The sequence below is a fragment of the Daphnia carinata genome, chromosome 1 (assembly GCF_022539665.2).
Source record: "Daphnia carinata strain CSIRO-1 chromosome 1, CSIRO_AGI_Dcar_HiC_V3, whole genome shotgun sequence".
Classification (NCBI taxonomy): Eukaryota; Metazoa; Arthropoda; class Branchiopoda; order Diplostraca; family Daphniidae; genus Daphnia; species Daphnia carinata.
In genome coordinates, this window is record NC_081331.1 from 11,394,816 (window position 1) to 11,412,891 (window position 18,076).

At 37.7% G+C, this 18,076-nt stretch overlaps 5 protein-coding genes and 1 long non-coding RNA gene across 7 annotated transcripts; 3 read left to right on the forward strand and 3 right to left on the reverse strand.

Moving 5' to 3' along the window:
- The first annotated feature begins 3,172 nt into the window (after positions 1 to 3,172).
- Positions 3,173 to 3,828, forward strand: LOC132088126 (uncharacterized). Its single transcript, XR_009421365.1, has 3 exons — positions 3,173 to 3,271; positions 3,334 to 3,679; positions 3,751 to 3,828. It is a non-coding gene; the product is annotated as an uncharacterized LOC132088126 (long non-coding RNA).
- A 2,535-nt stretch (positions 3,829 to 6,363) lies between these two features.
- On the reverse strand, positions 6,364 to 7,342 carry LOC130694422 (uncharacterized). The gene is made up of 5 exons (XM_057517506.2): positions 7,259 to 7,342; positions 7,134 to 7,205; positions 6,936 to 7,075; positions 6,682 to 6,865; positions 6,364 to 6,619 (listed from the first exon to the last, which is right to left on the reverse strand). Exons 1-4 carry the CDS (start codon positions 7,284 to 7,286, stop codon positions 6,710 to 6,712), a joined length of 396 nt encoding a protein of 131 aa, XP_057373489.1. The 5' UTR covers positions 7,287 to 7,342; the 3' UTR covers positions 6,364 to 6,619; positions 6,682 to 6,709.
- Positions 7,343 to 7,680: 338 nt separating this feature from the next.
- Positions 7,681 to 11,323, reverse strand: LOC130694070 (peroxisomal ATPase PEX6-like). The gene is made up of 11 exons (XM_059495677.1): positions 10,070 to 11,323; positions 9,702 to 10,011; positions 9,543 to 9,576; positions 9,407 to 9,483; positions 9,172 to 9,336; positions 9,043 to 9,093; positions 8,766 to 8,970; positions 8,583 to 8,699; positions 8,438 to 8,515; positions 8,222 to 8,361; positions 7,681 to 8,119 (listed from the first exon to the last, which is right to left on the reverse strand). The coding sequence occupies exons 1-11, from the start codon at positions 11,198 to 11,200 to the stop codon at positions 7,980 to 7,982; spliced, it is 2,448 nt and encodes an 815-aa protein (XP_059351660.1). The 5' UTR covers positions 11,201 to 11,323; the 3' UTR covers positions 7,681 to 7,979.
- Positions 11,324 to 11,793: 470 nt separating this feature from the next.
- LOC130694049 (uncharacterized) lies at positions 11,794 to 14,525 on the forward strand. Of its 2 annotated transcripts, none has more exons than XM_057517196.2 (7): positions 11,794 to 12,041; positions 12,097 to 12,537; positions 12,604 to 13,132; positions 13,187 to 13,382; positions 13,438 to 13,709; positions 13,792 to 13,916; positions 13,978 to 14,525. In XM_057517196.2, the coding sequence occupies exons 1-7, from the start codon at positions 11,896 to 11,898 to the stop codon at positions 14,384 to 14,386; spliced, it is 2,118 nt and encodes a 705-aa protein (XP_057373179.1). In that variant the 5' UTR covers positions 11,794 to 11,895; the 3' UTR covers positions 14,387 to 14,525. The 2 variants fall into 2 exon arrangements, with proteins under 2 accessions (XP_057373179.1, XP_057373198.1); XM_057517215.2 differs by lacking the exon at positions 11,794 to 12,041 and having other exon boundaries at positions 12,091 to 12,254; positions 12,329 to 12,537.
- Positions 14,511 to 16,953, reverse strand: LOC130694097 (actin-related protein 8-like). Its single transcript, XM_057517261.2, has 10 exons — positions 16,801 to 16,953; positions 16,573 to 16,740; positions 16,291 to 16,503; positions 16,058 to 16,231; positions 15,776 to 16,003; positions 15,549 to 15,701; positions 15,416 to 15,490; positions 15,209 to 15,358; positions 14,932 to 15,139; positions 14,511 to 14,870 (listed from the first exon to the last, which is right to left on the reverse strand). Exons 1-10 carry the CDS (start codon positions 16,837 to 16,839, stop codon positions 14,569 to 14,571), a joined length of 1,710 nt encoding a protein of 569 aa, XP_057373244.1. The 5' UTR covers positions 16,840 to 16,953; the 3' UTR covers positions 14,511 to 14,568.
- Positions 16,954 to 17,049: 96 nt separating this feature from the next.
- Positions 17,050 to 18,073, forward strand: LOC130694375 (uncharacterized). The gene is made up of 5 exons (XM_057517447.2): positions 17,050 to 17,315; positions 17,378 to 17,474; positions 17,584 to 17,612; positions 17,673 to 17,762; positions 17,826 to 18,073. Exons 1-5 carry the CDS (start codon positions 17,153 to 17,155, stop codon positions 17,960 to 17,962), a joined length of 516 nt encoding a protein of 171 aa, XP_057373430.1. The 5' UTR covers positions 17,050 to 17,152; the 3' UTR covers positions 17,963 to 18,073.
- Positions 18,074 to 18,076: the final 3 nt, after the last annotated feature.

Sequence of the window (18,076 nt, forward strand, 5' to 3'; positions counted from 1 at the left end):
TTAACATTCGAACGCTCCGGCTGATGATACGTTGTTATTGCGTAAACATACCCAAAGACCTTTCGGGAAGTTATCTAATCAACGGACACCGTGACCCGCAACAACTAAGGAAACTTTGTATCTCAATTTATTTTTAATGGCGAACATGTTAGCTATGGTAATGTAAAAGCTTTGAAAATAATAGCTAATAGCTTTAGAATAAGACTTCATACACGTCTTAAGCAAATCGCAATTAGCAAAATATCGTTTCAGGGGATATTCAGTTTTAGAAAAAAATTTTAAGCCCGACTAAATAAGCCCGACTTTTCTTATATCATTATCCCGGGCCTATTTAGTCGGGCTTAAATTTTTTTTCTGCAAAAACTAACACTCATCGGAATTGGTTGAACATCACAGGATATACTCAAAATTGAATGCTGTTTCCGGGAAAATTGCTATTTTTGTTATAAAGTTCATCGTTTTTTATATACACCGAGTATTTGACGCAATGCTAGCGCGCTAGTACGCTACAGCAGACATTCGGTGAGCAAAACGGATTGCCATAATACAATGCAGATATGGGTAGCATTACTCGTGGCGTTCGTTGCGGACTTTTAGAGAACCCTCTTATGTTCTGCTCTCAGCATGGCCTACTATAATAACGGCCAGCAAGCGCGCAATACCCCCTGCGCCTAAAACTTAATTGCCAGAGGGGCCTAATACCCCAAACCGAGCTCCACTTTCCACTGTTTGGTAACTAATACCAGAATTGAAATGAGAGGAAAAACCAGTGGAAAGTGCAATTCTGTTTGAGGTACTACGACAGTAGTACCTCTCCACCATTGCCAATCAGTGGAAAAAGTAAAAGAAATAGGAATGGGTGGGATGAAGCTGTAGAAAGTGGACTTCGATTTGAGGTATTAGGCCCCTCTGGCAATTCAGTTTTAGGCGCAGGGGGTATTGAGCGCTTGCTGGCCGTTATTATAGTAGGCCATGGCTCTCAGCTAACCTCTAGTGTTTATCAGTAAACAGTGAGCTTGTTTTTGCGTTACAAATTTCAGGGAAAAAAACAAACAAACAAAAAAAAGATATAAAAAATAAACATTTGATGGTTAAAGAACAGTATTGTGAAACTGAATATCAGGAGAACATAAGTTTTACCCAATCTTTCTACTATGTTATGTATTATATAAGTTTAGACGAGATACTTATTTATTTCACAATATTTCATGGCACAACAATAAAACATTTATATCTTTTTTAGCTGATTAATACATCTGTGATCTAGAAGATAAATTTCAGTATTGATGTTGTCAACATATGAAATCCAACCTATTGTAATTCAGAAGTTGTGCAGCTGTAATTGATCTTGAAATTTTTCAAAAAGAAGAATGCATGACAAGTAAATAGTATTGTAACACTGCATTAGTACCAATCATATGTGTTATTAAAAAGAATTATTTCTAGGGAATGCGAGTAAAAGAACCCATATGTGAGATTTGTGAGAACCAACAGACAGTGCAAGTAGGATGCATAATAAGGTATTAGCAACTGTATGACAAATAATTAACAAAATATGTTCTTGTGCCATTCTTACTGAAGATCGCTAACAGCATACCTTTATCGCTAGAAGGAAACTTGTAATAATTGTACATTTGTTATAATTGTACAAAAATATATAGTAGTAGTTGAACCTTAATTAATGCTTCTAGTGTATGAAGACAAAAACTATTTTTTAATGATGCACACTCTGCATAAAACATTGACTTTTCATCTCAGTTTGCATACGAAACCATGACCTTCATTTTTGGCTGTCGGGGCTTTACCACAAAGATATTGTATGATAAAATGAAAAGATCCCGATGGAATTGTCTGCGATATTTTTTACGCTTGCGAAACCATTTGTTAACCAGTCGGGAATTACGTAATACTAATAACTCTGAGGTAGAACTTCTGACTACGAGAATCGAAAGCCAAGAGTTCGAGTCACATATGGAAAATGTTGTATTAAGTCCGCTGATGGTATGTGGATTTTAATTTACTTTCAATCAATAATATTACTAGTGTACTAAAATTCCCTTCTAGTGATAAGGAAGAATAGTGAGCAAATATGTATGATTTGCGGCTTAATGGTTGAGCATCAGCCAGCTGTGCCAGAGGATTGCGTGGCGGTAGCGTACTGGCGCGCTAGCATTGCGTCAAGTACTCGGTGTATTTCAAAAACAATTAACTTCATAAAAAAAATTGCAATTTATTCAGAATCAGCATTTAATTTTGAGTATACCCTGTGATATTAAACCAATTCCGATGAGTGTCAGCTTTTTCAGGAAAAAAAATTAAGCCCGACCGAGAAAAGTCGGGCTTATTTAGTCGGACTTATTTAGTCGGGCTTAAAAATTTTTTCGGTCAGTGTATGTAGAGAATTAATTAGAAACGTGACCGTTAGATGGCGAGGCCAATATTTTTTATTATTTATTTTGGGTAAAACGGATTGCCACAGGTATATGGCAATCCGTTTTACATGAAAAAAAAAAAAATCGCACTTTTTTCTCTTTTTTCTACCCTAGCCATCTATCAGTCGGTTTCGTTATTACAGGCATGTAAGCAATTTGAGTTAATTGTATCCCATTAGCAGTTAATTGAGTAGCGTGGCTGGAGAACAACGCGTGGCTGTAGGAACAATTGAAAAATGGATAAGATAATAAAACAAAAAAATGGTAAGTATAAACATTATTATATTGGTTTTCAATTATTAATTATTGCTTATTAGATCAAATTATGAAGCTGCAGGCCCAGTTATTGGAACAACACAAAATATTAGATAACAAAGCTAAGGATCGTAGGCCTAACACGTAATGATTCTATTTATTTGCTTTTATTCATTCGTGTTTTGTAGCTCAAATTTTGAGTCTTCAAGCTCAGCTAGGGGAAAAGAACAAATTGGAACGGAACAGTTTCCAAACAGTGAAGGAGGTTTTTCAAAACTCATCTCTAACTGAACGTGAGGATGAGTTGGCATTAGGCGAACACAGCCAGGTACCTAAACTTTTCAAATAAGAATTCAAAATAAGTATAGAATTTAAAAAAAAACAGTTGTTTATTGCTTAGTTATTCAGTCCACCACATGACAGTGTGTTAAATTTAAATTCTGTTAGTGCTGCACTAAAAGAATCATTAGTAATAAGCTCATGCAGTGAAGGAACTGAACAATTGTGGGAACGTATTTGGGCCGAAAATGGGTGTGGTACAGAAGCCCAGAAATGGCACAAGTTCAACATGAAACATGGATTAGGTACTTTTCGGTTTTTTGTCTATCGAAAAAGTATTTTTAATGCTATTATTTTGCATTCACAGATTTTAACGGGGGATCAAATCAAGTCTGGAAGTGTTACAGGATGGAAGAGTGAGCCTACAGATGAAAAAACACTGAGAGTGCATTACCGTAAGGTGTGAGGTAAATTAATAGAGTAATGCAAATTGCCTAATGAGAAGTACCATCTTGTGTTAATGAATCCAGTACAACAGCAATCCTTTATAGTTCTGTCACAGCTAGAAGCCTCAAATAATTCTGCTTCTCTGTCTAAAGAACAACTTGTCCTTTATGTTCAGAGTGTTGGGGAAACTGGGTACTTAAATGGCCCTAAAGATGTTTTAATTTTGCTGCTATTGCAGAGATGAACATCATACATGGACTCTTTAGGTATGAAAGGATTTTTCTTCAAATAATTTTGAATTTATGACGAAGAATTTCTCCTCCTTTTTGCCAACAAGGTCTTATCTACCAAAAAAAATTTTATCCAATAGGAAAGGATTTTCATGTACTGGGAACACAACTATCAACAATGCAACATTGTACAGGTGCTAGTTTATCATTCAAGAGCCTTATACAATGAAGTTAATCTGCAATTTGTATCTCCTTTCCCAAGCTTCCACCAGAAGTTGAATCTATGAGTCATGTAAGTTCCATGATCAACAATTGATGTGTTTAATGGTGTTGTTTTTCTTTTCTCAATATAGGTTAATAGTAACATTGGATCTGAAAAGATTCTTGGTTGGGGCAAGACACTGAATAAATTGTATTGATTGGATGGATGACATGACATTGCTATACTTAATTCGGATTCCCCAGACGGTATTTGATATTTAAAAAATTGAAGTGCATATCTGGGCTCCCTTCTTTTCTGAAGCCCCGTTTCCCCTTGACTCATAATAAGCCCGTAGGGGGTCATGCCCCTACTGTACGGTATATATAAAAACAACATATACCGAGGTTTGGAGGGCTCTGGCCGGAAAGGGGACGTGGGGTGCCGCTTCGTCCGATGATGTGTTCACGGAGGGTGACGTGGCTGCCCACAAATCCGAACTAAAGGTTAATCGCTCCTGTAAAAATGTTCCAAATCTTCAGCTCTTCTTCCGGCTTCTCTTAGCCAATCACCGGGTAATCTCCCCGGTGGGTCAACAAGGCAGTGTCTCCCCCTGCCTGGGTTGACGGCAACTTTTGAAAGGGCTATTGTGCCTTTTTAAAGTTGCAAAAATAATTGTAATGTGCAGAGAATTGTCGATAAATTTTTTTTAATAAAATTTTTTTGGCAAATTTTGTTTCCTTCGTTGTCTGTGTTCACACATTACATTTATCACCTTTTTTTTTTCTTCAGCTTGCGCAATTCAATTTTATTGTTTTTGCCACCGTTGTATCGTTTATCTGTAAATATTCAATTATTATTTATTACACTTTTTGAATTCATGAATTTAGATAAGGAACAATGTGTAATACCTTGATATTTTCTGAAGTAATTTTGTATTTGTATATTGTTTTACTGGCATGGGAATCGATCCTCAGACATTCAGCGTGCAACGCCGATGCTCTAACATTGAGCCACGAGATATATCTAAATTTCTTATTATCGCATATCATATGTTATCGTCTAGGATGTTTATGCAGTCTTTCACAACTATATGTTTATCTTTGTATTGCTTTTATAAGGTCCATAGCTCTGTGGTAGAGCATTCAGCTGCGATAACTGTTACCCTAGGTTCAAACCTTACTAGATGTATGAAAATCTACATGTAAATGGAGAAAATAATATTGCAGTATTGCATTTCAGTTTTATTCAAAGTGTAAATTTAAGTCCGCAAGTGACTAGAAAAAACCCAACTTGACATCATATGATTCATGGCTCATTGGTAAAGCATCGGCGCGGAATGCCGAACATCTAGGGTTCGATCCCTGGATAATTGAATGCTTACAGATAAACTGTGCTTACAGGAAACAATGCTTACCATTAAACGTGGCATAAACAATAAAGGAGAATTGAGAAAGCTAAATAAAAAAAAGATGATAAATGTAATGTGTGAAAACAGACAGTGAAAGAAACCATTTATATGATGATAATTATAAAACAATTTGCCAAAAAATTTTATAAATAAAATTTATTGACAATTCTCTGCACATTACAATTATTTTTGCAACTTTAAAAAGGCACAATAGCCCTTTCAAAAGTTGCCGTCAACCCAGGCAGGGGGAGACACTGCCTTGTTGACCCACCGGGGAGATTACCCGGTGATTGGCTAAGAGAAGCCGGAAGAAGAGCTGAAGATTTGGAACATTTTTACAGGAGCGATTAACCTTTAGTTCGGATTTGTGGGTAGCCACATCGCCCTCCGTGAACACATCATCGGACTAAGCGGCACCCCACGTCCCCTTTCCGGCCAGAGCCCTCCAAACCTCGGTATATGTTGTTTTTATATATACCGTACAGTAGGGGCATGACCCCCTACGGGCTTATTACGAGTCAAGGGGAAACGGGGCTACGGAAAGGAAGGGAGCCCAGATATGCACTTCAATGTTTTAAATATAAAATACCGTCTCGGGAATTCGAATGAAGTATAGAAATATCATGTCATCCATCCAATCATTACAATTTATCCAGTGTCATGCCCCAACCAAGAATTTTTTCAGATCCAATGTTACTATTAACCTACACTGAGAAAAGAAAAACAACACCATTAAGCATATCAATTGTTGATCATGTAACTTATATGACTCATAGATTCAACTTCTTGTGGAAGCTTGGGGAAGGACATACAAATTGCAGATTAACATCATTGTATAAGGCTCTTGAATGATAAACTAGCACCTGTACAATGTTGCATTGTTGATAGTTGTGTTCCCAGTACATGAAAATCCTTTCCTATTGGATAAAATTTTTTTTGGTAGATAAGACCTCGTTGGCAAAAAGGAGGAGAAATTCTTCGTCATAAATTCAAAATTATTTGAAGAAAAATCCTTTCATACCTAAAGAGTCCATGTATGATGTTCATCTCTGCAATGGCAGCAAAATTAAAACATCTTTAGGGCCATTTAAGTACCCAGTTTCCCCAACACTCTGAACATAAAGGACAAGTTGTTCTTTAGACAGAGAAGCAGAATTATTTGAGGTTTCTAGCTGTGACAAAACTATAAAGGATTGCTGTTGTACTGGATTTATTAACACAAGATGGTACTTCTCATTAGGCAATTTGCATTACTCTATTAATTTACCTCACACCTTAATGGTAATGCACTCTGTGTTTTTTCATCTGTAGGCTGACTCTTCCATCCTGTAACACTTCCAGACTTGATTTGATCCCCCGTTAAATTCTGTGAATGCAAAATAATAGCATTAAAAATACTTTTTCAATAGACATAAAACCGAAAAGTACCTAATCCATGTTTCATGTTGAACTTGTGCTATATCTTGGTTTCCATACCACACCCATTTTCAGCCCAAATACGGTCCCACAATTGTTCAGTTCCTTCACTGCATGGGCTTATTACTAACGATTCTTTTAGTGCAGCACTAACAGAATTTAAATTTAACACACTGTCAGGTGGTGGACTGAATAACTAAACAATAAATAATTGTTTGTTAAAATTCTATACTTATTTTGAATTCTTATTTGAAAAGTTTAGGTACCTGGCTGTGTTCGCCTAATGCCAACCCATCCTCACATTCAGTTAGGGATGAGTTTTGAAAAACCTCCTTCACTGTTTGGAAACTGTTCCGTTCCAATTTGTTCTTTTCCCCTAGCTGAGCTTGTAGACTCAAACTTTGAGCTACAAAACACAAATGAATAAAAGCAAATAAATAGAATCATTATGTATTAGGCCTTACCATCCTTAGCTTTGCTGTTATCTAATATTTTGTGCTGTTGCAATAATTGAGCCTGCAGGTCCATAATTTGATCTTATAAACAATAATTAATAATTCAAAACAAATATAATAATGTTTATACTTACCATCCTTTTGTTGTATTATCTTATCCATTTTTCAATTGTTCCTCCAGCCACGCGTTATTCTCCATCCACGCTACTAAACCATGGCCTACTATAATGACGGCCAGCAAGCGCGCAATACCCCCTGCGCCTAAAACTAAATTGCCAGAGGGGCCTAATACCCCAAACCGAGCTCCACTTTCCACTGTTTGGTAACTAATACAGAATTGAAATGAGTGGAAAAACCAGTGGAAAGTGGAATTCTGTTTGAGGTACTACGACAGTAGTACCTCTCCACCATTGCCAATCAGTGGAAAAAGTAAAAGAAATAGGAATGGGTGGGATGAAGCTGTAGAAAGTGGACTTCGATTTGGGAATCAGTTCCCATAAGAGTTACTGATAATAATCAAAACATTTTAATCGGAAAATAAAGCGGTAAGAAAACTGCTACAAATTTGTGAGGTGTCAAACGTGTGAATACCCACATAGTCAAGCATACAAGTTTCTGTGAATATTTGCAGACTTTGTTTTCAACAATTTTGTACTGAAAATTTTTCACACAATTAAATGGTTTTTGCAACTTCTGAAAGGCAAAATAACTCTTTCAAAAGTTCCCTACGGTAAAAAATACCGTATACGTTATCGACTTTGATAGAGTCCCTGCCGGGAAGTTAACAAAAGTATTTTATACTCTTACTTAATAACAGAAGTTATAGAATGGTCTAATTTGAACAAAAAACAAACGCTACGATGGCTGGTTAATCTTGCGTTCTAGTTCTCTGTAGGAAGACAGATCTTTTGCAGATACGGAAGGAACCAATTGATCAGCAGCTGCCTGGAAATCAATTGCGGATAGCATTCTATCTGCTGCGGATATCACACGACCTGGAATGAGGGCCAAAAAAGATTTGGGGTTGGAATGGGAAAATAATCGGAATAGTTTACAGACACGGTCGCTACAAAAAAATACGGACAGAACTACACCACCTTCTTCTAGGAGTTGGATATTCCTTTCCACACTTTTCAGCATTGCAGTAGAGCAAAGGGAATATAAATCGGCTCCAGTTAAATATTTCGGAAGCTCAAGAACAAATTTTTCCAGATCAACCAGCGGATGTAACTGAAATCTTTCAGACAAAATTTTTCGGTTATTCTCATTAGACACGAAATGGTCTGTGGCAGTGCCATGAGCTTTTGACCTACTTTCTTGTAAGGGCTTTCAAAACTGAAAGCTGATATTCCTTGGAGTCGTTAACGCTTAGAAAGAGAAGTTTATCAAACCTATAAATACATGCGCATTATATATATTGCAGAAAAGAAACGCGATAGAAATTCAAGATTAACAAACCTTCCAGGTCTAAGCAGAGCAGGATCAATCAAATCGGGTCGATTAGTCGCACCTATCACAAAAACCACGGCCGATTTGTTTATCCCGTCTAGCTCGGCCAATAACTGTGACACAACCCTGGGAAAGAACAATATACATTAGACAGTAAAAACGGAACATTCCTAGGCAGGCGAACAGAATCACCTATCCATAACACCTCCTGAGTCTCCGCTACGCCCACGGTTAGGAGCAAGTGAATCCAACTCGTCGAAGAAGATTAAACATGGCGAAGCTTGGCGGGCTGCTTGAAAAACATTACGCACGTTCTCTTCGCTTTGACCAACGTACATGTTGAGCAGTTCTGGACCTTTGACACTCAAAAAGTGCAAATTGCACTCGGTAGCCACAGCTTAAATGTTTGAAAGTGCATTGCAAAAATTACGAACTAAAATAATCTATGTTATCTTAAATATGTTTATACCTTTCGCTAACAAAGTTTTTCCCGTTCCAGGAGGTCCATAAAGCAGAATACCTAAAGCAGTTTTAAATATTCATCGTTGCCTTTAATAGTTTTTTACAACTTTTTCTTTTAGTTTTTTTTTTAAAGAACCTGATCGCTTTAGTCCGTTTTCAATAAGACTAGGGAATTTTAGAGGAAGTTGAATAGTGTCCAGTAACTCGTTGATTATGTGCTGCAATCCACCGACATCCTCCCACCGGACTTCGGGAATAGTTGGAGCGTTCATGTTTTTGCTTTGCCAATGGCGGACACAATCTTAAGTGAAGCAATAGGCATTTTTTTCTGTACAAGACTTTGAACTGCTATACGGATATGGGAAAACTACCTATGGCATGGCCAATGGAAGACGATGGAATCAAGGCCACATCGGATATTGCATTATCTATCCTGAACGCAGCATGCCTGGATAAATTAAAATAGTATGACAAATGTGGAATTAGTCTATTGCAAAATTTAGTTACCTTGTAGCAATCGAAATGACGGCATTCAAATCTCCTAGCATTCAAAAGTTTAAAAATAATAATAAAAATTTTAAAACCAAAGTCTGCTGGTACGAATCTTGCAAATTCGGTAGACATATTTGTTGTAAATGTAAGTGTAAATGTTTCAACAAGTATAACCTAAGAGGAATCCGTGCATTCTTCGTGCGAGATCTTCCAAAGGTGTATTGATTAGAAGAGATTTTTCTTCAAGAAGCCACCGGAATGTAGTAATCCGCTGATCGTCGCTCAGACTAGCAATCTTGATTTTATGAAGTAAGGCACTACACACATCCGGGGAGCATTTATTCCTATCTCGACAGCTTCCAATGATAAACAGCGGAGACTGTGAATCTGCCGTTAAATTCATCTGAAGTTGGTTGATTTCCGAGACGAAGAATCGCAAGATTCGGAAATCCGAAACACTTCCCTCACGACTTTTACCAATAACCTTAAAAAAAAAATGATCAACATAACTTTACATGCTCTGATGGTAATCAAGCACTTACTTCAATATCTGTGAAATATAAAATAGCTGGAGAAACTTGACGGGCGTTTTCAAAAGCATTACGAATACGTAATTCGGAAGCTTTACTGGATTCGCCTAAAAGGCTAAGACAGGACACTTCGACGAACTCTAGACCCAAGGCATCCGCAACGCATTTTACAACTAATCGTTTGCCAGACCCAGAAGATCCAGTCATTAAGAATGTAGGAAGTGCAAGACAGGTGTTACGATTCGTAAAATCAGATGTGCCATGTGCAATAAAAGGGGTTATAAGTTTCTGTACGAAATCGCAATCTCCAGACAAGCTGGGAGGTCGGTTTGATATGGTACAATTTCTTATTTCCTCGAAAGTTGCGAATGACAATTCCGTTGGTATTTTCTTGAGCTTTTGTGTAACAGAAAATTGTAACGAAGGTATACTGGCAAGCTGGAATAATGACGATTTTTGGTTTTCAACGAAGTATCCAATATTCTTTTTTACCGACTTCGCAGCGTCAACCGAATGTACTTTAAACAGCAGACCTTCGTCAACTTGAAACAGATCACCTGGTTGTAAATATTTTTTTGAATCAAAGAATTTTTTTAATTTTTCAACAATGTCACTGCTGGTTTGGCTGGAATTCAACAAGGAAACACGTGCAGTGATAGCTGATGGTATACTATTCTGCTGTAGAGTTTCAGGAAATATTTGAATGGGTGATTTAGGTTTCGTGACAAACAAGTTGTGATACAGTTGATTACTGGCAAAACACCCATTATGTAATTTCTTGATTGGAAGGCTTATTGCACATACCCAGCGGGCAGTGCAACGTGGTGTTTGCACAAGTAACCAACTAGGCTGTTTTAAAACTTTGGGGAGAAAATCTGAACCAAAAATCAAAATGTTTCCTAAATCTAGATGAGCATTGTAGCAGCCATGCTTCTGCAATATCCTTTTTAACAAAGCGGTCGGTACTTCATGGATTTCGGCATCAGTTTTCATCATAAACTGGCGAACAAGTCGCAAAAAATGACAGCTCGAGAAAAATATTTGCATCTTCTTCGAAGTGATGCGTTTATAGCGGAATTTGAATATCAGAATTAGGCTATACGTCACTACTTTTACAACACTTCCAACATCACGTACACACATTTTGGGACCGTACTTAAAATAATGTAACGTCGGTGGGATCACTATGTATGACTGATAACTTTGATAAGAACGATTTGTGCCCGAAACATGTTTTGGTATCCCCGATATCCCAAAGGAAAAACAAAGGAGCAGACTACCCTGACCACTAAAGCTAGGGAAACGAACTTTAGGGAACCGCTTTCTCGTCTGCTAGTCGATTTTGTGGGTTTTTAAGGAATTTGGCAAATCTGATTCTGAAATCTGAATGAAATTGTCAACAATGTATAAAACTCCAGAAGAGAAGGTGCGTTTAATAAATATTTTCATACCAATGTTTCAGTCGATATTTTTCCACGTGATTCTAAGACAATGAGTATCAGTCTGTAACATCTGTTTCTCGTATGCAAAAGAAGCACCTGTATTCCTGTTCCCATAGCCCATAGGCGATAGCCGAAGCCAACAGGCTGATTATTAGTTGCCGTTTCCCGCGTTTTTCAGCTGCACAATGCAAAGCCAAAGTAAACACAATTAGGAGCAGACGACGCATCCGCGAAAATGCACGTGTGATAGGAAATTTAATCATTGTTCACTTAAAAACGATTGTTTTTGTCTCCGTATGGGACTTATAGTAGACATTAATAGAGCTAACAGTTTGTGATATATATATATAATATAACTCACAAGAACGTAGCTCTTTTTTCTTGAAGAAACGTATTATGGATTCCAATGGCGAAAAGTGTGATATTCTACGTTTACCTTCTGAACTGTTGCTCCTTCTTATGGAACTTCTGTCGGGAAAAGACGTTATAAATTTTTCATTAACCTGTAGACGAATCTTATATGTCTCACGCAATTTTCTCAGGTAAGAATTTTGTTTTAGTTAACAGAATCTTTCAATTTAGTTTCATTGTTTTTAGATTGCTTCAGTTTGAAAATTGTTGGAGGACAGGAATCTCAGTTGAAGATTTCAAAGCATATCTGTCCCTTACTGTTGACCCTATCCAGCTAACTGAATGTAGCTTTAACAATTGTTATTGGATTCCTGCATTCTTTCTTCAAAACTTCATTAAAAAATGTGAAAATATAGAAGTGCTTAAAATTTCAGAAACAAAACTTAACTGTGGACATTTGGCACATATTTTTGGAAAGTGTAAAAGAATTACTAATCTTTCAATGACACTATCCGATGATGACCTCAAGTTAACTCAAAAGGATAAAAGAAATAGTTCACAACTATCCACAGTTGAGGTTCTCCGGCAAACTTGTCTGAAGGACTGCTGTGACAGTATGCGGAAACTCATTAAATTGGAGTTAGTTCTATTTCATTCATCTCTCAGAGAGGCAACAATATTTTTAAGGTATTCATGGAAAATCAAGCTACCTGATAGTTTCACTATACTGTACCAATTTTTATTTAAACATAGTTTCTGTGACAACTTAAAGGAGCTTACATTGATACCAGTAAAAGAACAAGATCCAAGCACTCACATGGACAACCCATTCTGTAATGTGAAAGGAAAATTCACTTTGAATTCTTTAGTGGTAGTTAATATGGAAGAAGACAGTGGAGGGTTGCGAATACCCCAACAGTCGTCGAAGCGTAGATACCAGGAGTATCTCGTTTTCAAAACAGATATGACACATCTGAAAAACCACTGGAATGATGCTTCTCCCTGTCCTGTTATCAGCGACAGGTTCTGTACATTAACGTTTAAACATTTCAGAATTCCAAGGGGAATGTTTGAAGTTTGGTGGATCGAAAAAAATGTACCTAGTCGCGCAGCAAATCTGACCGATCATGAATTAAAGGCTGATGGCTGGTACATAAATGACCCACTAGAAAGCATAGATTTAGAAAGCATCAGGAGTATACGGGAACCTTTCCCGGTGTTTATAAAAAAAGGGTTGAAGGCCCCTAATGCTAGGTTGATTTCCTGCTTCTACTCTGACCAAGTAAATATGTAAACCCAAAATAGTTGTTGGATTACTAATTTTTAACTATTTTAGGGATTCTCAGACTTTTGTCTTAATCATCCTCATCTCAAGGCACTGAAATTGAAAGCGCCTCCAGCATATGATGACTGGGGCAACGCCATGTTACAAACGAAGAATAAAGTTGTGGGAGAAGAATGGTATTCTAACTCTTGGGAGAACCTTACTCGGCTCCAAGCTTTCTCCGTTGAGCCTTCCTTATTGGTAGTTGGTAATACTAAAACATTTACACAATTGTGCGGCTTAAAGAAAAATTTGAGATTTAGATCAAAAACGAGAGAGACCAATCCGAAAGCGTAAATTTGGCGAACCATTTCATAATGCTGCTGAATCGAACCCAATTAGACCTTTGTCTGTCCTCGGAGTAGTCTTTAAAAGTTGTTTGCAAATAGAAGAACTAGAAATTGGGGTCTTTACAGACTTAAATGAAACGTTCCGCGTTGATGGGGAAGATTTGGCTCAGATAACGCAATGCAAACTGCTTAGGAAACTGACTCTTGTTAGCATTAATATTGTTGAAGGGGTATTTTTGGAAGAGGTAATAGTATTCTTTTAGAAATCTATTCAGTTTAAAATCTAGTTCACTTTTAACGTATATTTTTGTTCTATGGTTTCCAAAGGTATTAAGAGAATGTATTCACCTTGAGAGCCTAAGGTTGAAGAATCTCGGATCGCCCCTTCTGTGTTGCTATACGAAACACTTATGCGTCGCGCTTCCCAATGCTCGGAAACTAAATACGTTAAGGTACGTTAGGAAGTGTTTAAGTTTTAAATAAAACATTTTCTTCAGTCCGCTTTTCAAGTAGCATCTTTCAGCGTAACATGGTACCTCTGGCAAAGTTATTGGATTCTATCGAGCAATGCTCGGCACTTACCCGTTTGGGATTGGTTGCCCCTTCGGATGCGGCCCCTTTCAAATGGCCTGCTGGTGTTCTTACTCAACGCGTCGTCAAATTTTGCATGAAACTACAAAATCTGGTGGCCTTCTTTTGCGTTATGAATATTCCGAAATCTCACAAAGCTACGGTAACAAAACAGCTTCTGCACGTGATGTCTCCAATAAGGCCTAGTTTTTGTGTTGATATCCAGGCCACGAGTGAAAATAGTCTTGATCACGAGTCGTTTTCATTACCTCTTGTACATCGTGAAGTTCTAGTTCATTGTAACAGCCGAATTGGCGTTGTGCCTTCCGATTTTAAGTCTTTCCTATTGTAATCATTTTTGCAACAATTGTTGATGATGTTACTCCTGAAATCTTCTAAAATCAAATCCCGTAGACGAATTCCATTACTTCGTTTCAGTGGGTATTCCTTATGGCTGAATATCGGATTACAATGCATTTGAACTGCTCAAACCCAGTACATTGATAGAGGATTAGCACTGTGTACTGAATGACTCTACCAATAGAATGGGGCTCTTTCTCTTAACAGTCTTACTCCAATTTTTTTCCATTCAGTGGGCCGAATCCACAATTCCTGTGCAGACTCTAGGCAGGACATGATAGCCGCGCCTTTCCATGCTACCATCGAAGGATCCATTTCTTTGGGTCCAACTATGATTTCGGTTTGCTCAGGGCGAAACAGGAAGGGGATTTGCAATAACAGCCTATTGTGCAGCCACGTCGATAATCCTTCAAATTTTGCTCCGCCTCCAACGAGAAGAATGCAAGAATACATTCGGCGTTTCATTTCATCCGAAGCTAGCACAAAAGCAAAAGGTTAAGTTACGCATTTCTTGCCGATTAAAATTTGCCAACTCACAACAGCGCTCAATAGAATGAAGAATGGCTTGGTCCAGACTGTATAACAGTTGCTGTTGGGGTTGGTCATCGGGCGCTGCATCTGCGGCTAAACTATCAACTACGAGATCATCCTCGCCTTGACCACCAGCATTGGTTGAGTTGTCAATTGGGTCCATGGAAGCTGTCGAAGTGCTTTGATTTTCCAGGGCTTCTTTGTGAGCCCTCCTCTACAACAAGATATTCTATTAATGATTTTCATCTTGGGATATTTAGCAATATAAAACGCAGAAACATACGCTTGTTTCTCGCAAGTAATTTGCGTCATGCGGATCCTCGGGATCGCCAGAGGCATTAGCCTGGCCTTGGCCCCGTTTATCTTGTCCAGTCAGAGCGAACACTTCTGTGTTAAAAAGTCCTAAAGGGCCTAGCAGTAGTTCATCACCGATCTGAAAATAAAAAGCAGGTTCAGTCTGGCTTTTCTTTTATTAAAGAGACCTTATTACCTTGATGTGGTATCGAAGAGTAGGTACTCCTGGCCTTTCAACCACGAAGTTCACGTCTCTGAGACCACAGAAGTCCTAGATGAAACTTATGAAGTAAATGCTGCTAACATACAGTAATTACAATTGTTTTTACGAGATTTAAATGACAATATCCTTCTTTAATCCTTGTCAATAGTGCACCGTCTAGTGGGTGTTGTGGTTGGCATTCTTTATACGGGAAACCTGCGCGCTGTATTAAGTAGTAGAATGCTTGTGTGATGTCAGATCCCCCATAGTCTAAACGAATCTGAAACGCAAAGCAACGCAAAGATATCATAGAAAAACAACATGAATAAAAACTAGGAAATCAATATTGCTTACTCTTGTTGCTCTTTGTGAAAGTGCATCTTCGACACACGAAACTGATGTCTTCTGATCGCCCAAGTCAACAACGCAAGCAGCTCCAAGCCCAGCTCCAAAAGTTGCGGCAACGTGATCTTGTAAGAGAAAACAGCCTCCAAATCCTAGGTGACTAAGTAATAAGCTGACCAACTCTTTGAGGTAGAGTCGGTTGTAAATATCAGGAATAACCAACACAGCCCTGTAGTGCTTTGTAGATACAATTAAGCTTTAATCAACTGGGAATGTATTTATAAAATGTACCTTCAATTCTGTTTTGGGGATTTCTAGCAAGTTTGTAATACAATGACCCCAAATAGTTTCCAGATCTGCAAGAATAGAACTCAAAGATCCACCCACACCAGAATGAATGTTCAAATCACCATGCCGAAAAGGAAAGTGAACATTAAATTGATCAGCTGAATGAGCATATAACACCTGGATATTGAACCAATTGAAAATAAATAAAGAAAAGGCACAACAAGTAAATATTATACCTGATCTCCAATAATGTAGTCTTCAACATCAGATTTTGTTACAAATTGTAACTTTGACACTGAACCTTGAATGGGAATGCATTGTTTGTTCGCTAATGCTACTTGCTGGGCAGAAGTGGCAGGCCGAGGTGTGCCATCTGATCTAAGACAGGATTGCAAAGTTCCTCTCATAGACTGGTATGTTTCGTCTACTTGCAATTTGTTTTCTTTAGACTAAATACAAAAAATTATGCAAAACTGACCATTTATAGTGGGAGGAATGGAAAAAGTTAATTATACTACCAATACTACTGTTGGAATAAGCACAGGATCCCTATGCAAAGGTCCTTTTGGTCGCCTTGGCCTGGCAATGGCATGAAGGATGGTATGTGGATTGACGTCCGAAGCCCGACCGATCCGGAGATTTTTCGAGCCGGGGTGAATTATAATACAAGTTTGGGCTTGTATTGGCTAGAGTTATGCTTCACATGATTAATGTATGAAACACACAACAATCTAATGTAAATATACTTCACTCTGAGACTGTTCTTGCGTAGCTGATGTATTCATCTGGATTTTGGCTATGGTAATATAAAGATTACAAAGGAACAAAAATCCAGACTATGAAACTATTTCTGGAGAGCAAGAATTTTCTTTCCTGTACACGAATTTAAAAAAAATAGTAAAACAACGCCATCTGTAAATCTTAATGAAATCAGCTGGAAGGAATTACTTTCACTGCTACCACCAGGTTCCTATCCTCTCTAACGAATGACAGTTGTTATTGAGGTCTTATACCACCTTGTCCAGTTACAAACAATTTAGCGCCTTCTACAGTTCGTTCATCGCGTAAGCACAGCATCACTATACCGGGTGATCTGACATGAAAGTAGATAGAGGAGTTTACACTCTGAGAGGATGGCTGGCATTTGTGGCCTTTTTAGATTTTGCTCAAGCTCTACGTTCCTGGCTTGATAAGGATGTATTTTTAGGGTCTTATTTCAGCAATCAAAACTCCTCTATCAGCAATGAAGACAATCAAAGATGTACTTTAACTAACAGGCTTAACTATGTGTGTGGAGTGTTAACATCTTTTGATTGTTTTCAGTGCCTGTACCATCCTCAACTGCAAGGCTCTTAATAGCTTATTCTATTCAAAATGGCACTATTCTTTTACTCAGTGCATTTTGCATTCATCACTGGTCGTAAGCAAACATTATGATATTACCTCTGAAAGCAACTTCATATTCATTTATTTATTACTCTTTTTTACCATATTTTTTGTGCTTTGTTTGTTTGTTTTGCTTGTTTCAGGATGGCAGTAATGGCAATGTTTTCACTCTGTAATCATTTGTACAAAATATTTTTTATGCAACTGTAACTAGATTATTTTTATTACTTAGTGTTGAAAATGATATACCTGACACTTGAAGCCCTGAAATTCAAGAGCTCTGCATTCAACTTTCATATAATCTTCCCAGTTGTGGTAGATGGTAATGTCTCATTTCTTTGCAGTTTTTAGAAAAAAAAATAAGTTTCTTTGCTTCAAATTACAGGTATCACTTTAGTTGCACTGGCATTTTCTCCAAGATTGCTAAAGAAAGAAATGTTGAATTACCAAGAAAATGAAGAGATCTTGAAAATGTGCAATGGGAAACCCATCTACCTACCTCCAAAGAAGAAACGTACCTGAACGAGTCCGACGAGAACTGAATAATCTAGTCAACATCATGTGATAACCATCAGATGATTATGTAATGGAAGTGTGTTTTTAACTGTGTTTCTTTTATTACAAGATACCGAAAAC